Source organism: Colossoma macropomum, unplaced genomic scaffold (genome assembly GCF_904425465.1).
Source record: "Colossoma macropomum unplaced genomic scaffold, Colossoma_macropomum, whole genome shotgun sequence".
NCBI classification, from domain to species: Eukaryota; Metazoa; Chordata; class Actinopteri; order Characiformes; family Serrasalmidae; genus Colossoma; species Colossoma macropomum.
In genome coordinates this window covers 2,199,472-2,223,484 of record NW_023496020.1, presented here as the reverse complement: position 1 = coordinate 2,223,484, position 24,013 = coordinate 2,199,472, and the positions used below count along the sequence as shown (strand labels likewise).

The 24,013-nt window shown below is 40.6% G+C and overlaps 1 protein-coding gene across 2 annotated transcripts in view; it reads right to left on the bottom strand.

The window, feature by feature from the left end:
* Positions 1–6,918: 6,918 nt before the first annotated feature.
* mapk6 (mitogen-activated protein kinase 6) overlaps positions 6,919–24,013 on the bottom strand; it is a 32,149-nt gene continuing 15,054 nt past the window's right edge. For both annotated transcript variants that reach the window (XM_036564622.1, XM_036564621.1), the window contains exons 3-6: positions 11,635–11,779; positions 10,428–10,592; positions 9,199–9,400; positions 6,919–8,645 (exon numbers count right to left, since the gene is read on the bottom strand). In XM_036564622.1, coding sequence (XP_036420515.1) covers positions 7,526–8,645; positions 9,199–9,400; positions 10,428–10,592; positions 11,635–11,779 — 1,632 coding nt within the window. In that variant the 3' untranslated portion in view covers positions 6,919–7,525. The remainder of the gene's footprint in view (positions 8,646–9,198; positions 9,401–10,427; positions 10,593–11,634; positions 11,780–24,013) is intronic.

Here is a 24,013-nt window from a genome sequence, read left to right as displayed (position 1 = left end):
AACTCTGTGGCCTTGTCTTGCAGCATCGCTAAATTAACGCACAAAAAAATCTTCAACTATTTTTGGTTTAGCTAGAGGAAATGCTATTCTTCCACGCAGCTTTCCTTTTAGCTCCGCTGTAATTGGCCTTCTGAGAAAGAGGAATGTTTATGGCCTTGAAAGACCTGGTGCACTGCTAAGCTGCCATTAGCTGAGCGCCATTGAAAGCAGCTTAGCCCTCTATTACCCTCAGCTGCTGCCACCTGATGCCACCCAACATAGGCTGGCACTGACAGCCAGGCTCAGCATGAGCCCAATGTGTGAACAGATGATATGACATTGGGCTTGGGTTCATGCACAAACCAGGTTTATGGTTTTACTGTTGGCACAGTTGATGTGGTGTCATGGAAACCACAAATGAGATGTGTTTCTGTGTATATATGTGATGTGTGTCAGTGTGCCCTGGATAAGCTGTTATGGATCCAGAGGACACTGAAACTGGCGACGCTGCTCTGCGGACTATGTTTACTCTCTGTTTGTGTTGATCTGGGAAACACGCAGAGAATTAGCGTAGCAGCTCTGAGGCTAACACAGTCAGTGCTTGCTTGTTTAAAGCAAAAATGCTTTAATAACTACAGACAGGATTGATTAGTGTTTAGCATTAGTATCTTTTTACCACAGTATGATGTACTGTTATCTATAAAAGTGGGCAAGGCTTTATGATGGCTACTTCGGTGAACAGTTTTATAGATAACAAGATACGAGCAAGTGTATTACAGGCTATTAAACAGTTTGGCACAGGATTGAGGCAAGTTTATGATCATTTAGACTAGGGCTGAATGATTTTGGCAAAATATCTGATTGTGATTATTCTGACCAATATTGAGATTACGATTTAAATTGCAATTGTTCAGAACTGAGGTATAAATTGAGGTATGGGCCTTTTTTTGGCTAAGAAGAACAGTGTAAACTTTTTCTGGCTTGATACTTCAACACAGTGCCTTAACACAGTGCCCTGGCCTGCCAGTTATTTGTGGCTGTGATGTCACAGCAGTTCTTAGAAAACTTGTGTTTTTCCAGTTTTGAAGTGGCCCACAGTCCACTTTAAACCAATTCCAGCCAATCATAGCCCACCTTAAAGCAAATCCAGCCAGTCACAATCTACTTTTAAACAAACCTAGCTAATCATAGCCCACTTTAAACCAACCCCAGCCAATCAGTCCACTTCAAACCAAACCCAGCCAATCATAGCCCACCTTAAAGCAAATCCAGCCAGTCACAGTCCACTTCAAACCAAACCCAGCCAATCATAGCCCACCTTAAAGCAAATCCAGCCAAAAACAGCCCACTTCAAACCAAACCCAGCCAATCAGTCCACTCCAAACCGAACCCAGCCTATCACAGTCCACTTTAAAGCAAATCCAGCCAATCACAGCCCAATTCAAACCAAACCCAGCCAATCACAGTCCACTTCAAACCAAACCCAGCCATTTACAGCTCTTGCAATTTGAAAATTGCACTCTTTCAAATTGCGATTTCGATATAACGATTCATCTTTCAGCCCTAATTTATACGCTACTGTACGATTGTTTCTACTTGTTAGCCTCACAGCTCCAGTGCAAAACTGAAAAAGACAGCTGGTTTATGCTGGTCTGTTGATGGTTTAGCTGGTCACCCAGCATGGTCATAATCACTGTCCCATGAAAACATCTATCTACATTTTTTGGAGTGTTTATTTTGCTGCATCATTTAAACACAGTAGCTGTTCTTTACATCATGTCATGATAAATAAACCAATAGAAAGGGTCCAAAAATACTTTGAAAGAAAATCATCATACTTTATTTACAATAAAGAATGTTTTTTGTCTTGTCCTGTCCAAAGATCCCATTTTTGAACAGCAACAATATGCTGATGATCAGCCATGCATAGACTATGCATGTTTTTCTAGCAGGGTGAGCAGCTAAGCATTCCTTAAATTAAGATCTTGCTGCTCTATATTTTAGTCAAAGATCAACATTTAAATATTTTCATTTCCACTTCGTTTTCTTTCCCTCGTCCTGAACAGCAGGTCGTCTCTCAGCCTCATCACTCCTTTCCCGGAAGAACGTAAGTGGAAAACTCTCGCATGGTTGCTGTGGTTGCCAAATCCACGCCGCTAATGAGGCCTGGAGTGAATTTGCAGAAACTCGGAGGATCATCCTCTGCTTTTTATTCTGACCTGCTTCCTGTTAAAGGACACTGACCTGGATTCCACCTGGCAGGGTCAGGCCGTCATTAGATTACCTGCTGGTGTAACCGCTTTATATGTGCTCTTTATATATCATCACTTCTATGCCAAAACTTTGTGATTGACTCACTTATTTATTTTTCATTCCTTACATTGTCTGAACATTTTATTAGGAATATTAGACCAATAGAAATTATCCAAAATTACATTACACTAATGTATATTAAAGGTAAAACATTTTATCTGACTTCGTTTCCATTTTTTTTAGAAATATGATTGTGTGACAAACTATTTTTTCACTATTTGAAAATTTTGATGAATAAACCAATAGAAACAGAAATACAAAACTATTCAGAGCACATAATTATTACATATGCTGAATGCATCAAGCAGTGCTTTATGCTTAAAGTAGTTATAGGTAGTATACAGCAGCTATGTGCTAATCCTTTGAGCATACTTCAACACTCGTATTCTTCAAACCCTGCTGAAAAAAACTGATTGGTTTATGCTGGTCCAGTGCTGGTTTAGCTGGTCACCTAGCATGGACATATGGCTGACCAGCATATCAGGAGCCAAAGGACAACATATGCTGGTTTTCCTGGAGACTAGCCATGCTAGCAGACTGGTTTGACTAGCAGGAACGTATCTTCCTTGGTGTGAAGAGGAGGTTTAAATAGTGATATGACAGTTTTCTTCTTCTAACTATTCTTAAAAGCAATTATTGAAACTTTTCTCCTAAAGGCTACGTTAGCCACAGTGAGCTAATCAGCTAACCACACAAGCACTAATGGTAATGAGATGTCTGAACATAATTCGCATACATTTTGTGAATAACTGCTTTGTCTACTGTTTTGAAGTATTATTGCTGTGGTTTATTAATAGCTTTGTCTGTTATTGTTTTCAGGTTTGAAAAGGGAAATGCGTCAGGTTGCAATGATTTCTGCTGCTTGAGTTGACACTTGTGTTAGCTAAAAATGGTACCGGAACGGATGGTAGGCCTTCTTGTTTGTTATTTAAGGGACGAAGGTCATTTGGCTTAGAGGTAAAAATGAAAATGGCCCTGTGTACAGATAACAGTGTGTCATGCAATGTCAGAAACCACATAATCAAGTCAACTGCAGACTACTTAAGCATGCAGGCATGCAGTTAGCCCCATGCTAACTCGTGAAGTATAGACTTTCATTACTTAGTAGCTACATTAGACTCATAGTGCCTGTGCTAAAACTATAATTATAATGTAATTTTGCACATTTTCTGCCAAACTATCACTTTAACAGCTCCATAGAGAGTGACCAGTTTTGCTTTTCATATAATATGAAATATGATGAGTCTCTGGAGTAAATGAGTCATTTGCGTGTGAATAATGAGTCAGATTTGTTCTGTTCTGTTCCACACACGTCTCAATCCCAGCACTGCTGACATTTTTCTTTCTCTTTTCTTCTGTCGCTCTTTTCCTGAAACACAACCCTACTGAGCACACAAAGCGGGGCACAATGGCACTCAGCTTATAGGGACAAAGAGGGATAAAATCAATGGCTCTGAAATAAACACCAGTTCATGTATTTGTGTTCTGCGACAGCACACCTAAAGGACTGGCCATTGTGCAGCTTTGTGCTGACGATGGCCCAGTTTTGAGGTGAATGAGTTTGGTGAGCTGACCTCGTCCACTCTGTTAAAGCACTTCTACTGGCGCTTCAGATAAATTACAGAGAAAATTCCACACTGTTCAGTAGAGGTAGGCGATATGGAAAAATGAAATATTGTGATACTTAAGTATGTTTTTTACGGTACACAGTGCGTCACAGTATTTATTTTTTCTGACATCAGATAAATCAGAAGACAAAATGATGCCCTATTTTAAAAATACTAGCAAAAACTATGAATCCAAGGAGTTCATTTCACACGCTGCGCTAAATCCAGTGCACCACAGTGTTTCTACACTCATTGTCCATTTTATCAGCTCCACTTACTATATAGGTGCACTTTGTAGTTCTGCAGTTACAGACTGTAGTCCATCTGTTTCTCTGCATACTGTGTTAGCCCCCTTTTACCCTGTTCTTCAGTGGTCAGGACCCCCATAGACCCTCACAGAGCAGGTACTATTTGGGTGGTGGATCATTCTCAGCACTGCAGTAACACTGACGTGGTGGTGGTGTGTTAGTGTGTGTTGTGCTGGTACGAGTGGATCAGACACAGCAGTGCTGCTGGAGTTTTTAAACACTGTGTCCACTCACCGTCCACTCTATTGGACACGCCTACCTTGTCAGTCCACCTTGTAGATGTAAAGTCAGAGACGATAGCTCATCTGCTGCTGCACAGTCTGTGTTGGTCGTCCTCTAGACCTTCATCAGTGGTCACAGGACGCTGCCCACAGGACGCTGTTGGCTGGATATTTTTGGTTGGTGGACTATTCTCGGTCCAGCAGTGACACTGAGGTGTTTAAAAACTCCAGCAGCACTGCTGTGTCTGATCCATTCAGACCAGCACAACAGACACTAACACACCACCACCACGTCAGTGTTACTGCAGTGCTGAGAATGATCCACCACCCAAAGGTGAGGGTCTGTGGGGGTCCTGACCACTGAAGAACAGGGTAAAAGGGGGCTAACACAGTATGCAGAGAAACAGATGGACTACAGTCTGTAACTGTAGAACTACAAAGTGCACCTATATAGTAAGTGGAGCTGATAAAATGGACGATGAGTATAGAAACAAGAATGTTATGCCCAATTGGTGTGTCTGTGACCTCACCAACATTGAATGCATCAAGAAAGTTATTTCGGCCAAAAGAATGAACACATGACTTCTCAACATATAATCAATATAATATGTAATATTTCAGAAGAAATGTAGTTGAATCTTCAGTATCATCAGGATACATCTGTGGGTGTGTGCACTTATTAGGAAAACAAGTGGGCTTAAAAGATGTCCACTTAAGCCAAGTCCAGACTTTTCATCTCTTCTGTTATTTTTACTATCTTCAAAATTAAACAGAAACTTCTGGATTAATCTTTCATTAAATCACAAAGAATTGAAAAATTCATATGAAAGTTTGTTCACTTTAGATTTAGGTGGGATTACTGGGTGCTTTCCCCCCAATATAACAGTTTAAATCAACCTAATTTAGTACTGTGAATGAAAAAAAATGCAGACAAAAGTTCAGTTTAGACAAACTAACAAACATTTCTCAAGATATTTTATGGAGCTCAGTTAAGGTAGAAGGGCAAACTTTAGACCAAAATTCACTTCAAGGGTCCATCTCAGCACCTTTAATCAGGGAACATATCTGTACCATAATCTATTGAAATATGTTCTAAGTTGTACTGACTCCACACACCCCGTCTCGTCTCCAGGCTGTTTATTTTACTGTTCTGTTTTAAAACATTTGGTTATGAAAAGGTACAAAAATTCCTTTGAGGGAACATTTACATTGTTTGTACCTTGATGAAGGAAAAATGTACCAGCACAGAACCTTTATTTCTTTATGACCATAGACCCTGATTAAGGCAGCTCTCAGCTGAAAGTGTAACTGAACCAGGCAAACCTGAAATTCAATTAAACTTCAGAAATTCTTCTCATTTTGAAAATGTTAGAACTAGAATTCAACAAAAGGCGATTTCAAAAAAGACAAAAGCAACAAAACAGGTGTATATTTTGCTGGCCATTTTATTAATAGTATCTTACAGGGGAACCAATGATAACAGAACTGAGTAAACTCAAAATAAAAATAAAAATTAAAGGAAGTACTCCTTAGATCTTCTACATGCTGAACCTATTTCAATCATGCTCATTTGGGAAGGGGAAGATAAAACACAATACTAAAAACATACAATTAAAATAAAAATTAATAATGAATAGACTTCACCATACACTTCGTTTTAAATGTACCTTCCATAGTTTTTCTTCCATGCACACAATTCTAATAATACATTTATATAAAAAAGAAAAACAAATTAAGACTTTTAGGTGCATCAGATAAAGCCAAATTTCCTCTCACACAGAGCACCTACAGGAAAAACAAACAGAACGAGAATGATTTCCTCAAAAGTAACTAATGCTGGAAATGGAGAGCATCTTTACAATGTAAAAAGGATGAGTAGCCTCCAGCCGTACACTCACTCACACAGGCGCTCATACAGTCACACGGTCATATATACAGTCACACGAACTCGCACAGTGCTGAAAAACGAAAGGATGGAAGTTCAATGCCTCAGTCGCCAGTCACATTGAAAATTACAATGGTTAAAATAAATATCTCACATCTGCTTAAAAATAAATAAATGATCTTAACACTTCACTATGGCAAATGCAAAATTTATTTTTCTAAAAAAGAAACGAAAGAAAAACGCCCAGTCACTGCGCACTGAATGGTGTTACAGGGTGAATGTCTTGCGTAAAGCACTACAGCTCCAATACGCTCCATCTGCTGTTACCTTTTGAGGTAGATAACACGTTTTTACGAACCTACATTTTAAAACGGCTGCTCTGCTGGCATCGCGATAAACTCAACACAAACGTTTACAGTATGTTCGGGTCACCTCGAGGGGGGCGGTGACCTTGTGGTTTCCGAAAAAGGAGGGAAGAAAAGGAATACTCACATAAATATGTTAGATATGTTAAGCATAAAAAATTAAAAATAACGATAATCAGAAGAGACGGAAAACAGCTTGTTTTGTTTCTGTCCTCTAGGCGGGTCAGCTGGAAGGCCACGTTTTTTCGTTTCTTGGCCAGAAAGACAGAAATGTCAGTGACAACGTCTCCCTCACGTTTAGTGCATTCTTCCTCCCTCACTTTCTCTCTGCTTGCATTAAATACCCCTGTTCTCTCTTTATTGTGTTCCTTATAAGCCTTTCTTGTCTTTTTCCTCTATATATGAATCTACAGTACGCCGTGTGCAAATGGCATGCCAGTTTTTTTTTATTAAGTATAATTATTTCTTTTCCTGTTTGTCTTTATTTAAATAGAACAGTTTTGAAAATTAAGCATGGGAGGGGGCCAAGAAGTGTCAACAGACACAGAGTGCCACTCTTAGGTCATGAGCTTTACTCATAATAATAATAATAATAATAATAATAATAATAATAATCATAATCATCATCATCATCATACATACAATTACCAAAAAAAAAAAAGAGAAATCATAAAAAGTAACCATACAGTAAAAGTTACAAAATAATTCAGGGAAAATAATGCACTAACCATGTAAAAAATAAGAGATCCTGCTTGACTTGCCACAGGTGGCATTTTTGGAAGGGGCGGGAGGGATTTCCGATGACCACTTTATTATTTCAATATTAATATTAATAAAATGGACTTGCTCAATTCAGATGTTTCAAAATGCTGCTGTAGGTTTTGTGGGCGATTTGTGGGGAGCATTTTACATGAGTGGTGGGCGTGAGCGTGGCCTGCAGCGACTTCAGCGGTAGATCGCCAGGGATGGCCAGCGTCTCAAGAACGATTTCTCCGTTTCGGGCGAGAAAACCAGGTGCGGTTTCCTCTTGGGTGCAGGAGAGTGGGATTTCTGCACCGGGGGAGAAATCTTCGGGCGATTCAGGAGGCGTGATCATTGCGCTTTCGTCCCGCTTGCTGAAGAGGCGGTCTAAGTAGCTGGTATATCCACCACCTCCTCCGACATTGCCTTCTTTTTGGGCGTCCCAGCACGCTTCATCGATTAGGCAGTAACTTTCATCCGGCCCTGGACTTCCGTAGCTGTCCCAAGGGCATGGCGGGCGGCCGCCCTGCTGAGCCAGGTTCACCTGGCACTTCTCGTCCTTTTCCTGACTGACGGATTTGGACAGCTGGGACACAGAAGTGTTGAGCTCATTCAAGAGGCCTACCTGACTGGGCTCGGGCTGAAGGCTTAGCCTGATGGTGCCGGCTATGAAGGAGTCGAAATCGAAGCCTTGGTTTTGATGTTTCTCCTGCTCGCGGTCCTTCTCCGGCGGGCTCTGGCTGAGGCCGTGGTTGTGGCTGGCCTCCTGCAGAGCGATCTGAGCTTTGACCAAGCCGTTTTTCTCACACTTACTCTTGCTCTTCTTGTCTCCTTTCTCTTTGCTTTGTTGCTCCTTCCAGTTGGACAGATCTATGATAAGCTTGGGCTCATAATAGTGGTTCACCTCACTCTCCCGCCAGATCAGGTTGTCCAGATAGGATGGAGAGACTGCCTTGTAGTTGCAGGTGTGGCTGCACTCCAGATCGCAGTATTTGTTCTCGTGATGGTCATCGTACTGAGGCCACGAGCGCTCCGGAGGGAAGTCGAAGGCCGCTGGGTCATCCAGGAACTTTTCGCTGTCGGCGTCCGCGTACTTGCGTGGGTCCACCTGCACCTCTTCGTCGTCTGTGACATCCGAGAGGGCGCGGGGGTCGCGCTGGACCTCCTCTGCCTCCACTGTGCTGTGTAGGTGCCAGTCTGGCTCCGATAGCTGGCTGTCATGGTACCTACAGGAGAGGAACAATAGAATGTTAACAATGCTGTGGGAAGATTATCTTCAAGTAGAAGAGTCAAGCCAGTCCAATAGGAGAGGAGGTAAGGTGCGTTCCTATTGGATAACTGTCACTTTCGTCTTAAATTAGCCAGTTTACTGAGAAATCTTTGTAAAATTCAAGTGGTTCCAAATCTTGCAGTACACCAGCAATGAACATTTTACATTACAGCTCAAGAAAGGCTGGTTAATCAGCTGATTAGCTGGAAGACGTGTTGGAAGAACAGGGAAAAAAAACAAAATTTGCCTGACAGAGGTTCTCCAAGACCAGAACTGAGAACCTCGAATGGCTTTAAGATGTAAGCTACCTTTAACGCTGGGAGTTATCAGGTAATTGACAGCCTTGTTCCGATTGCAAAAGAGTGGTGGTTTACATTCATTCACTTCTTCAGCCAGATGACCTCAAATCAATAAGACAGCCATATGCAGGCTAAAACAAATGCTTAATTAATGCGTTCTTATGCAACCAATGAGCTCTGCAGGCAAGGCTGCAGGGCTGAATGTCTGACCTGTCCCAGTTGTAGACGTGGCTGTGGCTCTCGTCCATAAGCAGGATGTCGTCCACCTCGTCCTCAATGTGGAAAGGATGAGAGGACACAGGCTCGTCCAGAGGAAATGAGTAGTCGCTCATGTAAGGGTGTGCCAGGGCCTCCTCTGCCGTCAGCCGATCCATGGGGTTAAAGGTCAGGATCTTCTCCAGGAAATCCAGAGCTGTTAAAATGAGAGGGAAAGGCAGATGATGAGTTTGGGTTCTTCATGGGGGTCCATTTTGCCATCTTTGTGGTGCTACTTTCTACTGGTACTGAACACTGTTGGGTCATTTTCCTGTGTCATCGGAAACATGACCAGAAACTAAGGCAAAGGCATTTTCCTACGTTTAATAGATTTTGTTTAATAGATCAAAAATCTACAAATTTTCTTAGATCAGGGGTGTGCCACCCTGGAGAGTTCAGCTCCAACACACCTGGCTCAGGTATTCTGATATACTCATGAAGGCCTTCACTACCTGGATCAGATGTGTTAAGATGTGTTAAAACTCTGCCAGATCTCTAGGACCAGGATTAGGCAACCCTGTCTTAGATCATGATTTTATGCATCAAAATGAGGCTTATAGTGTTGAGAAATCATGTTATTAAAGGATATTAAACACTTTGTATCAGCATTAAGGGGTTAAAGGAATAGCTGGATCAAACAAGCAAACGTGGGTAACAATGAATGGACATCACCAATTAGCATGATGTCATTTGCACACTGCTAACTGGTGGCTCTTCAGACTTGCACATTAATTTCATAGCTACTCAAAAAAATTGGTTGCATGCATCTCTTTCTTTCTAAAGTTTGGTTACGTGTCCTCCTGCCTTAATAACATCATGAGCCCTATCAGGTTTGGATTTAACTTGAATTCCTGTCATTTCTAGCCACAGAGGTCTGGTGATTCTGCTGGCCAGTCAAATTGCCCAAGTGCTCCATCATGTCTGTCAAACCAGACACCCTACTGTCGTCATCCTGGAGCATTGGAGTGCGAATACTGTGCTCTCCTCAGACATTAAATACAAAGTTTATGGATGAGTGGACTAAAATAGACAGGAAGTCTCTCAAAAGACTGGCGTAATCCTCAGTTTGAGAGAAAGAGATGATGCATGTGACTCATTTTTTTGGCCAGGGAACTTTCCGAAGTTACTGAATGAGGAAAAAAAAAAAAGGTTATAACCAATATGTGCGCATGCATGATACTGACCCTCAGCACTGACCCCTGGCAGCAGTTTGGCCAGCGGTGTGTGGGGTACAGACATGTCATTCTTGATGAATACGGGGATAACGCTCTGCAACTCCTGTCGGTCCTCCTCATGGATCACAGGAATGGACTCCAGGATCAACTGCATCTGTTCCAGCTCATGAGCACCTACACACAAGCACACAAACATTTAAACCTCTTGAACTGCAAGGACCCTTTCAGTTCCTCACACGCATAACTATGTTACAGAGGTTTTTAGTTACCACAGTTACTGAATAATAATGCAATTTAAAGAGGCTTAAAAAACTCTACAAAGGCTAAATGAACCTCATGAACTAATCATTTTCTCTACTTGTGTAGAACATTGCTGTTGCACCCTGGGGCCTATGAAGAATGATCTCAGAGCTTGAGACACTGCTCCAACCATACCACACACAGAAAGCAGATCCTCTTTAACCAGCATTCAAAGTTTACATGCTGGAACGTTTAAGGCAAAAACAGTTCTGACCTACTTTCCATTCAGTCTCAGTTTAGAGTTCACCTTAAAACTTGCATAAGGAAAAAGCTTTCCTTCCAGACAGAGGGGAAAATATCAGCCTGGCCTAGATTACTTTATTTTACTTGAGTATATATGCAGAGAGACAGAGGTAGAGAGAGTGAAGCACCCAGATAAAGATAGGTGTATGTCAGGGAAGCTCAAAATGATGCCCAGGAAGGTCAGAGTCCAGCAGAACTGGCTGCTTTCCCTGTTCAAATACACCTACAGTGGTAATTATCTGAGTTGGACAGGTGGCATTTGAACTGCCTCTAAAGTGGGAATGTCAGAATTGATTAAAATAGTAATCAATAAAGTATGCACTTAGATTGGCATTTAAAAACTCAAATACTGGATTGGCTTTGATAAAAATACACCCCTTTTCAAGTGCTGAAAATGATGTACTGTCTTTACTGACTATATTCCACTACTGTGTAAATATCTCCTCCAGTTACACTGGTGTATTCAATTTTTTTTTAAGTATACTGAAATGACCGAATCAAATCAAATTAGCATGAAATGTGAGGTCAAAATGTCTACGCTGCTAGTGCTGGACTCTGGCCTTCAGGACCAGAATCGCTGTAGAGAAAAACCTAGAAAGAGACACAGCTGGAGATATCAGACTGGGAAACACACAAATAAACAAAAGGCAAACAAACAAACAAAGTGTCTGACCTGCAAAGAGTGTTTTCCCTGTGAGCATTTCAGCAAAGATGCAGCCAGCTGCCCACATGTCAATGGCTTTAGTGTAGTTATTGGGGGAGAGCAGGAGACGAGGGGAACGATACCACTTAGTGACCAGACCTTCTGACAGGTGACCCTGTGAAAGAGAGAAAAAGAGAGAGAGAGGATGAGCACCTGCTGTCATTCCCTGAGCCTTATAAATAAATAAATCACACCACACAGCTTGGGCCAAAAGCACCACTCCTAAAAATGTTACCACAAAATTCAACAGTATCTGAGACTTTCAACAATACAAACAGTACAACCTATAAAATGTGCAGCAGTTTAGATCCTTCATGTTAGCCAGGAACATTTCAGTGCAAAATAATGATGGTACCGAACTCCAGAGGGAGTGACTCATGAATGAGGACATGCAATTTAATCCAAGTCACCATCCTGTAATACTCTATAATGTTCATATAATCCACACAGTCATTCTGACAGACTGTAATACACTACAGGAAGTGTAGGGGCGATATTGTTTCTATTGTTTCATTTAAACAGTGCTCTATAATATTCATATGATCCACACAGTCATTCTGATGTATACAACTGAATATTAAAAATGATAAATTAAAAAAAAAGAAAAAAAAAGGGCAATGCTAATGCAAGCTACATTAGCGCAAGATAAGTTAAATAAGGTAAATAAATTAAATAAGGTAGACAAAATTACAGTTAAAGTAATTGTTTGGCCACGTTTTCTTTCTGTGAGCAGCTTAACGTATTACGCACAGAACTTTATTGGTCACTTCAATGTTTAACTCGAGTAGTCCCTGCAATCTCTGCAACTTATAGATTTCTGATCCAGTGTGAATTGATCATAAATATAACAGACATCCCATGGTAAGATTACATTACCCCACTCACCCATGTAAAGCTGATCCCGTTTGAATAGCACTTAAGTCCAGAGAGCCCAGCTCCACTTTTGCACACTACAGTGTTTTCCTCAATAGACTCACAACACACTTCATTCAGCTCAAGAAGGCTTTGATCCTTAATGAAGCAGGTGAGTTTGAGTTCAGAAGATACTTCAAATCTGCAATGCAGTTATCAAACAGGACTGGAGTCCGGCACCCATTACCACTAGATTCAAACCCTGCTTCTTCAAATCCATCTTAATTAAGATCCATAATTACTACGAAAACAAACAGGCAATTACCATAACGCTAATTATACTGTTCTTAATAACACACTGTTACCTATAACAATGGAAAAAAGCACAGACAGAGTTCAGGCTTTAATTTGGCTGCTAGTGTTTCAGCCATGTGACACATTTTAGTCCATGTTTATAGATGACAGTGAGTCATTCAGTATCAGAAACCACATAGTCAAGACTAGTAGAGATACTGAACAACCCCACACAGTAGGCATGCAGTTAGCACTATGCTAATTAGCGTATAGAGGCTTGTTAGCCTGTAGCTCCAGTGGTAAAACTACAGAAGCAAACCTCAGTCATGTCTTGGTTGTTCAACGATATTTGGGATTAAATTTAAACTAAATTTTTTGCGCAGCTACTGCTTTAATACAATGACACACACAAAGAGTGAGAAAGGAAAGAAAGAAAAAAGGGAAAAAGAGAGTGAGAAAAAGAAGAGTGTAAAATAGAGGGACAGATGAGACAGAAGAAGAAAGAAAGCAAGCATGAAAAAGAGCAGAGGAAGAAAAAGACGGGGGGGGGGAACCCCCACCGCAGTTCCCTAACACCCCCCAACACACACACACAGCTGTTCTTTTATGCTCTTCAAAGACTTCCGAGTCGGCGCTGTGGATGCTGCGGAGGTGATTCAGAGTGAAGGCTATTTCAGTCTCCATCCATGTTCCTTTCCTTTGATGCTCTCGTTAAAAACACCGGACTGTTTCTAGAGCTCTTAGAAAGAACTGCTGCAGACACATCGTCCTCCAACGTCAAACACTGCGTCATTACAATCTAAAATACAATCTAAAATAAACTTCAGCATCCGTAATAAGCAGGGAAAACTAACAGCCTGCAGTTAGCATAATGCAAATTACACTGTTCTTAACAGGGGGGACTATCATCTGACTCATTAGGCGTGTTAATATTAGGGCTCAGCCATTTATATATACACATACATACATATATAGGTTACAGGTATTGTGGTAAATCATGTCACAATACCCTTTTTTTTGAGTATATGATGGGTATAATCAGTATTTCTAGAATACAGGACAACAACAATCGCAATAATATGTATAGCAACTGCATAAACTGCATGGTAACAAAACACTCAGCATAATTAAACAGTTAAGATGTAAACAGTCATTCAGAATAGTTTGGTGTGAAATGCTCTGTTCTAGAGAAACTTACCGAAGGTAGAATAAATACCTGTGTAGGTTCACTGGTGGTTTTGCATAGTAAAGAAAATGGCTATATTTGTGTTGTTGCCATGGCGGCCCCTGGTTCCTATCACCACCAACGTAAAGACATCAGAGTCTCTACAATCAATCATTTCACACCAAACCACTCTAAAGGACTTTGTTTACATCTCAACATCTGAATTGTACTAAAATTCTGAAAATCTGGTGCCATTCCCCTTTAAGCTTTAGACACTCATATATACACAGACTGGACTCATTTTCGCACGGCTAAAATCTGCCTTTTGCCCTCTACAATCTGTTCAGCCAACACATACAGACATACAGAGAAACTAAACCCCCCACTTTGGCAAAACACCAAACAGGACACGGAGAGACTGCTTACTCATTTTTTTTTAAAAAGTATTCCGTAGGTAGGAAGTAAAAGGCTTCGAACGTTGCGTAATGCTGAGAGTTACTCAGAACAGCTCTAAAACAGATTACCTGAGAAAGGGATTTAGCTACATTCCAACCAGGATCTTTTTTTTTCTTTTACAGCAACATTCCTGGGAACTAAGGCACGTTCACAGAGAGAGAGAGAAAGACTCCCGGAACTGCTGCCTAACTGGAGAAACTGCGATCAGATCTAGGACAGTGGTCTGCAAGCACGTTAAGGGGGGAGTTTTTTGCCAGACATGCTGGAATGTGGTCAAAATGAACTCATTTTTAAAAATAAGCAAGTAAAAATGAACAACTATTCGGTTTATATCTTAAAGAAAACCAAAACAGAATTCAGCCGGATATACCACAACAAATTAACACGCCCCTTCACGCACGGTGGCCTTTAAGGCCTTGAGGCTTAAGCTTCAGCATTAGCATAGCTAACTATAGCAGCCTTAACTGAAAGCAAATAGTATAAGTAGCTAATAAAAGAAGCACAAAATTAGGCCATCGCTGATAAACTTTTATTTTGCAGCTTTTTACAGAAATTCAGGCTTATAAACATGAGCAATGCAGATTCATTAAAAACAATGTTTTTAATGACTTAATGCCTTTAAATAGTGATTTTAATAATTTATAGGAATAATTAATAGGAACAGGCAGTTCAAAATAAAACATACTTCTAGCTCCATTTCTGGATGGTCCAAAGCAAATACAGAAGTTAAATTACGTCATGCATAACTTGAAAATCTGCCTCAAAATCAAATATTTGTAACATTGTAAGCTTATATTTAACATTTTAGGCCAGATCCCAATTTGGAGACTGCAATTAAGTCTGAGACTAGGCTTAATCTGCGAAAAGCACACTTGGAACTTGGTCAGTTTTAAACAGTATATGTCCAAATAGAAAATGGGACACTCTGGATCAGCCTAAGGTTTCCATACCCAATGGATGGGTTAGAGAGGTACAAAGCACCCCAGCACTGGGCTGTGGAGCAGTGAAACTGTGCTCTCTGGAGTGATGGAGCTCCATCCAATACCTTTGGGATGAGTTGGAGTGATCCAGAACTGACCATCCAACATCAGTACCTGACCTCACTAATGCTCAATCAAATCCTCACAGCAATGTTCCAACATAAAGCCCTCCCAGGAGAGTAGAGGCTACTCCTACATTAACCCCCTATTATTACCCTTCATTTCAGAAGAAACACTGGTGACTTAAAACCTTTGGACATATAGAGCTACAACAGGGCTCTTTAAGAGTGTTTATAAATATCACCCAAGGCTCTAGCTGATTTCCTGCCAGTCTGAACCCTCATGTTCCTTAAAAGAAGCTCTCAGACTCCAGCTGTGAGTCATTTTTGCATACGAACCACCACGGTCTGGTAATCTGTTTGCCTTGCACCTTGTTTTGGAGAGCAAAAACAAAGCCAGCAAAACAGCAGAACACATTCAAATTCGAATGACTCTTAAGTAGAGTAAGAAGTGCTCGAGTGGGCAGATTCTAGAGTTAAATTTGCCACCTCTCTGTGCGTTTCAGACAGTTTTGAAACTAAACTGTCTGACGGCTGTCTGGCTGTCTGACTGAGGAGATGACAAAACAAAAAACAAAGTGTCTGGTGTTGAGTGTTTTGGGTGGGGGTTGAAAATGTGAAAATAAGACAAGAACCAATCACAAAACAACATTTTCTCATTCAGGAAGTGATCTCAATGAGGTCTCACACCAAGTGTGGCTCAGAGGATGACTCACTAGCCTGCTAATGCTGAAAACCTGTGTGTGCGCATGTATGTATTTAGCTCTTTGCAAGGACCATATTTCTCATGATGGGAAAACAAATTCGCTGTTTCTCCTTTTAAAAAGGAACCCAAACCATTTTTTATTCATTAACCAAAGTTAAGGTTTGAGTCTGGGCATAGCATTACTCAGCTACCCTATGGCAGGCAATGGAAGTCCTCACAAATACTGTAATATCAACAACGTGTGTGTATGTCTAAGTGAAACCACAGTGTGACACATCAAGCAGTTTTCAGAAACCATTTGAGGACAAAGAAATCCACCCTCCTCTGCCAACTTGTGGTGTGTGATGAGACAAACAGGTCACACGTCAGCTGGGTAAACCCGACCGCAATGACCCGACAAAGCGCAAATGTCAAAAAGCTGCACAGAGCGCTGGTTGTGGGCGATATGACGATGTGTTTTCTTTATTGCGTTAAACCACATCACTATGGATTTTCTAAGTACATATGTATTGCCAATTATGATGAGACATTTGCCAAACTGAGGAAAAAACCCCACACAGTTAAAACTACCATGCAAAAAAAAAACACATCATGTAAACAGGATCCAGAAACGCTGCCGCCTTCTCTGGCCCTGACCTCATTTAAGATGAACTGAGGGAAAGTGAACAAGTGTCCCGTAGTCTGACGAATCAAAATTTTAATTCTTTTTGGATATCATGAATGCCACGTCCTCCATCCATCCACCTTGTTATCTGTGCAGAGTTCAAAAGCCAGCATTCGTGATGGCATGGGGGGGCATTAGGGCCCATGGCATGGGTGACTTGCACATCTGAGAAGGCCCCATTAATGATGAACGATATATACAGGTTTTGTAGCAACATATGCTGCCATCCAGATGACATCTTTGCTTATTTCAACAAGACAATATCAAACCACATTCTGCACATATTATGGCTCTCTAGTCAAAGAGTCCACATGCTAAACTGGCCTGCCTGCAGTCCAGACCTGTCACCCACTGAAAACATTTGGCACATTATGAAACGAAATAAGATAAATACAACAAAGGTGCCTCCGAACTGTTGAGCAGCTGAAATCCTATATTTAGCAAGAACGGGAAATCACTCCACTTTCAAAACTACAGCAATTTGTCTCCTCATTTCCCAAACACTGATGGTGTGTTAAAAGAAGAGGTCAGGCAATAGACTGGTAAACATACCCCATCCCAAAGTTTCTGGAATGTGTTGCTAGTATCAAATTTAAAATCGGCATACATTGTTGAAAAAAACAAAAACCATTCAACATTTTAACATTTGATATGTTGTCTGTATTATTTTCAATCAAATATAAGGTTTAAATGATTTGCACATCATTGCATTCTGTTTTTATTTACATATTGCACAGCGCCCCTCCTTTTTTGGAAACAAGTTGTATACATGTGAAGTTACTGAAGAAAAAAATAAACATGACACATAAAATATAAAATGTCATTACTTTTACACAGGCCACATTTCACGTTCATATGATAAAACATTACAGTCCGAATTAAAGATACAAACTAAAACAACATATACTAACAGCATAACCTGCATATAAACAAGTAGCTGAATATATGACCGCCCAATATGACATTTACTTTTATCACTTTTTTCCCTGTCCTTAAGTTTTCAGCTTTTTTAGTTTTAATTTGATTTACTGGTATACTGCATATGTTCCAGCTTGTTAGTAAATCTCAGAAAAACTAAATATGATGCATATTGTGAAAAAAATTGCTACAAGCGCCACGCTGAGCAACACAACACTGAATACATTAACAAGTGGATCAGCTTTCCAAACACACACTGTTCATTCAAACACTAACACAACACGGAATACATCAGCATGCTCTCAGAGCTCATTCTGTCACAAGTGCCAGACAGAGAACAGACAAAAATAGGGCTGAAACAATATGGAAACAATTTTATAACCTCACTTTCACATTTCGGCCTATATCTCCAACTCGCCTACTCACAGTCGGTTTGGCTTCATTACAGCTCTATTAAACAGGTTTATCATATCCTGTCCAATATTTCTCTGAGGTTTACCTAGCAGTAAAAACAACCAATAAGTGCTCACCTGGAATACAAGTACAGTTTTACCTACAAGTCTAATTACATAAGCACAACACAGTGTATACCAATATATATCAAGTTGGAGACTGTGCAGTAAGACTCACCTACATTCCTAAAAAGAGATGGTTCTTTAGGGGTTCTTTAGTAAAGCCAATGGTTCTATATAGAATCAGGAACACTCAAAGAACTATTTGCATGCTTAAATCGTCCTTTGCATGGTGAAATGCATCTTCAGCTTGATGGAGAATGTGTTGAATATGGTTCTATATAGCAACAAAACGGGTTCTTCAATTGTAAATGTCAAGCTTGTAACAACAGCAGAACCCTTTTCCAAAAAGATTCCATATACAACACATTGCACCAATCTGAAGAACCATAAACACTGTAAGCATGCAAGTAGTTCTTTTATGTTGTGTTTATGGCTCTATATAGAACCACTCTCTTGACTAAAGAACCCCAGAAGAGCTCTCTCAAGGTTTAATTAAAGGAACAGTTCCGACAGAAATGCTAACATTGCTAATGGAGGTGGCCATTGGCTTCTATTTAACATTAATCATATTGGAATTATCATATAATCATATTAGAGCAAATCATGAAACTCCACTGCAGCCATTTCACATGAACACTGGAGTTATTTAGTTGACAGACCGACAATAGCCACATTAAATAAATAGCATTTTATGTTGAGTTGCAAACTCTGTAAATGCTCCACTCTATTTAATTGGATAGGAACGTGTAGCATAATTCAATTAGGCCTATATGTCAATGTCAATATATCTAAACAGCTTTTTAACTAAAACAGTCCTCCAGCATCTGATAAAAGAGCAGAAGAATGGAACGTGGAAACTGAATCTAAACACAGACACAGAAATTTTCCCCAGCACAACCCTTCCTGTACTCTCATATGCTCCACAAGGAAGCAGTGGTCAATAATTAGCTTTTCACTCGGTGTGAACAAGGTGTTCATACATCAAGTTATGTTACATATTATTTTCTACAGGTGGGCATGTTCTGCACGTTCTCCACGCTGGTTTGGACCCCAGAGCTCAGGGGGGCGGCAGTAAACATTCGCTATGTGCTGCACGGAGGTGTAATTTTAGCAGGTCAATACTGGTCCCTTTATTACCCAGCACTTAAAACGTAGCGTTATTTCACCTCCTCACAGCCGTCACGAGTTTCCACAAAGGCATTTTGATCGGTTCCACTTTCAATCTGGAATCAATCCCGCCTGACAAGCTGTGTTGAAGGAAGGGAGCCAAGCCCGCCTCCTAGCGTCTCTGTAGTAATTTGATTTGCTAAAAGGAACGTCTGTCTTTTATTTGAAACATGCAGCCTTTCCAAAACTGCTGTGTCACTGCCCTCAGGACTCGTGTTAAAAGTTATACAGTACAGCAAAGCAGTCAGGTTCACCCAGCTACCCACTTCACTGCCACATGTAGGGCACATGTTTGGTGTCTCAAATTTTTGCACCAAAGTGGCTAATAAGTAAAGAAAGCTTACAGGCATCACAAATGAGCAAACTTTTCAAGCCGTGTGTTCTGAAACAGACTTGTTACATACATACAAACAACACTGTTATTAGGGATGCATATTCGTATTCAGCAGATTCAAAACAAATGAATTTGTTTTTTGTTTGCCCATTCTGTGCTGTAGCTTTACAAGGTAAATAAGGCGAGGCATGCACTCGCACTGCATTTGAATGCTGCTGCTACACCTCTACTAAAATGTCACAGTATATTTATATATGACTCATTGTGCTAAATAGCCAGATGCTTCTTACTTTTGATGAAGAACTTTATTTGGTTAAATTATTATTATTTGGATAGACAACTTCAGGGAAAAATGCAGGTTTGGCCCATGAAGAAGCAAAAGTTTTGTGAATAAACAGTACTTTGTGTTCGTTTACCCCACACAGTGTGAGCTTCGAACTTAAAAAGGCTAATAAGCATCAAATGAAAAACTCTCATAATTCGTGACTGGGGCATTGCTAACTGTTCTCTATAAACGAGGACAAAAGTACGAAGCAAAGAAAAAAAAAAAAAACTAAAAATAAATCAGACTTTGAGATAGATACCATTTTTACCTTTGCCAACATCCTTTTGTCCATGTTTACAGGTAACAGTTTGTCAGTGTACAATAACTTGTCGCTTTCTTTATCCTAGCTAGGTTTACCACTATTGCACAATAGCTGGGAGGGGGAAGGCTAGCATGTGCTTCATCAGCCTAACACGCTTGGAGGAGGACACTAACTGCTAATTCTGATACATCAGCTAAAAGCTGGCCAAAATTATGCTCTCTTGCACCCCTCATCATGCATCGTCAGGGATCGATAGGGCCACAGTTTCGCTACTCTGGTGCCCAACGACAAGGGTTGAAGCAAGAAGCAAGAAGCACCAAAGCTTTGTGGCTGACCAAATCTGGGGTATGTTGGAAAAGCAAAAGGTTTTATTTTTGCCAAACTATAACTGATCTGAAATCAGCTTACCTAAGCAGCGAGGAAAAAAAGCAGGAATCCACTAATCTTGCGCAGTCTGGCAATGGAAAGTTTTATCAGGCAGAAGACGACTTCCTGGAGGTGGCTTAGTAGTGCCAGCCAGAACGCAGAAAAGAGGGCGTGTGTGTAGGGGGCGGGGGGAGCTGTGTGCGTAGTCTCTGTGGCTATGAGAGTGGAGACAGACCGGGACTGTGGTTTGGTTCCCACGGAAACCACGGGCAATCGCCGCAGAAGTGCTGAGTGGTGAGAAGGACCGTTTTTAAAGTGGCCTTTCCACGCTCTCTCCGTCTCAGTAGAAAGAAAAGAGCGCTTATCCAGGCCAGCCGACGCAGACAAAGATCTCTGCAGCCGAGACACGAGGAAAGGGAGGGGTATCAGGGGGGTTGATTTGGGGCCATGGAGTACACACAGGGGATTTTTCTCCCCTCCCTCCCTTCAAATACCTCCGTTCACATGAAACCCAACTTCAAAAAGGCCGAGACGTGTAGCAAACCACCAGCAGCAGAGCTGAGCTTTATGAGGAGCAGGAAAAACCATCTGTTGCCTTCACAACATGCTTAAAATCGTAGCTAAGTTGGAAAAAAGAACTGAGAGGTTGCATATGCTAACTAGCATCGTGCAAAACTGCATGCCTATATCATCAGATACTTGCCTTAAACTGTGGCTTCTGACACCATATGACACATTATTATCTGTGAACATGGACAATTAGGTACATTAGCATGGCTAAAAGCAGTGTTAGTAGCCACTGATGCCTGAAGTTTGTCTGGACTTCAGTCTATGCTTAAAGTTAACGTCATACAGAAATCCATCATTTTTAGATTATTTATGTAATATTTGACATTAACTACCTGACATTGATTTAGCTGGGTGGTCTGCACAATGCCTATTAGCACAAGCTTCATTAGCCTCGTAGCTCCAATGCTAAAACTAAAGAGGCAAACTTTAGACACCTAACAGGTCTTGGCTGATCCACTACATTTGAGGTAAAGTTTTCCATATTCAGTTAAAGCAACAAGTATTTAACTGCACATTTGATTTAGCCTGCACGACTCAACAGCAGTCGTGCGCTTGTCTTGTTGGCAGGGCAACTATTCTTAGACGTGCAACATAAATAGCACCTCGCTGCATTCTGTGTCCCTATACATGGCCTCACTGCTCAGTTGGAGAGCGTAAGAAAGCTGCTGGAACAGCCTGAGCAGATCACGTGAGCAAATGAGAGAGCAGAGGCGATGACTAATCTAAGACACGTGTGAGCGTCTCGCAGAAACAGTCGGTGGAATTACCTTCGCTTGTGGCATTGTCAGGAAAAACCTCCAGCAACCTACTTTCCTAAGCTTAGTCACGTCACGCTGAATGAAAAACAGCAGAAAAAAGAAAAAAAAAATTTAATAAACACGCAATGCTGAGAAGCACACACAGATTATAGAGACAGAAGCAGTATTCAAAGAGTGAATGAAGTCTGGGAGGATTTCTGAGCGGACAAACTCCAACATTCTTCAACCTAATCTCTATAGGCTGCATCTGTAGACAGTCATTTCCTTGAACACAGAAGAGAACAGAAAGCTAGCAAACTTAAATCACACTTAAAATGGAAGCCAGTGGGTAGGTGCTGAAATAAATGCAGCTGTGCTAAAGTACTTCTATTATGTTTTTAGTCATTAAGTTTCACAAAACCAACTACATTTTATAAACTGTTGAGAAAACTAATCTAACTCGCACAAATGACATCACATCACATCTCAGGATAAGGAGAAAGGACACCTCATAGACCATGCATACATACGAATATGCATACAGCACAAATATATTCACAGACATTAGCAACCACCTGGGATACCATAGCAACGGCCTAGCATCACCATCACAACCAGCTGGGATAACATAGCACGTCTTATCAGCCATTTAACACTCAACACCTTTGTTTACACATTTTCCCTTCTAGCTATGTTTACTATTCTTTAAGTACAAGGATGCAGCAATACACATCTTAAAGATGCACTAAACCAATTTTTCAAAATTTTCTGCATAATTAATTCATTCAGAGTGGTTTTGTGTGAAATGGTTCAGATTTCTTTACAGTGGTGGTGATAGGAATATTTTATTTACTATCCAAAACCACCAGTGAACCTATACATGTCTTCTAAGTTTTATATGGGATGTTTATGATGGGAAAATAGTGAAAAAGTAAGTTTTCATAGGGAACTATTTTGCTCCACAACGCTCTACACATACTTTTCTGCAATGACTGGATAAAAAAAATGTAAGCCAAAATTTTCTCAAAACTATTTCATATAATAACTTTTTTTTAAGAGGTACCTTTAAAAGCAATGAACTCTGAATGACTTTGTTTGATATTGATATCTGAAGAATTTAATATATAGATATTCTGAATAATCGCCGGAAGATTAGACACTATATCAATTTTGATTCTTTTTCCGATAAAAAAAAAACTTTCAAAAATTAGGACCCCTATAATTTAAGTCACTTAATTCGAGCACAAGTGCGTGTGTGGCATAAGCTCCAACCCCTCTCTGCCTATTTACTCTGACAGGCTGCACCCAGATGATTAGTTTTGAGCACTGACTCATTTTCACAAAAGATAGAAGATTAGATACATCATTACTAAGCACCACCACACATGTCTAAATTGTTGTCCATAACATCTGACCAAATGCCAGCTGGAAAAAAGATGAGGCCATTGGTGTTGCTGGGGGAGTCCTTAACACCAAAAGTCTAAACTGTCCACCAGGACAAGAGCCAAGGACTATTTCTACTGGACAATTTCTCACTTTAGGCTAAAGTTAGTCAGCTAAACTGAATAATCCTGCTTTGTGAAATACCTACTGTGCTCTCATTTCTGATAAGGAGTTACAAAACAAGCTTCCTTTTGCAATAAGCCGTTTCCTTGTGCAGCATCCTTCACCTCCAGCGTAAGGACTGCATGGTCAGAGGGTGGGACTGAGCTCACAGGAAGCAGAGGCATTATTTCAGGAACTTCAACGCTGTTCACAAGCCTTGTTGACTTCCTCTCTCACACCCATTTTCACCCACAAACACAAACCTCCACAAGAGCAAACAGCAGCTTGCAAGACTCGGCTTATGCCAAGTAAAAATTAAAAGTGAAATCAAAAGGTCTCCTCTAGATTTGCTTCACATTTAGTGTTTTTGAGTCAGCATGTCCAGCAAACTGACCCAGCAATCAGAAACTGCATTAATTTAGGCATCTCTGCTT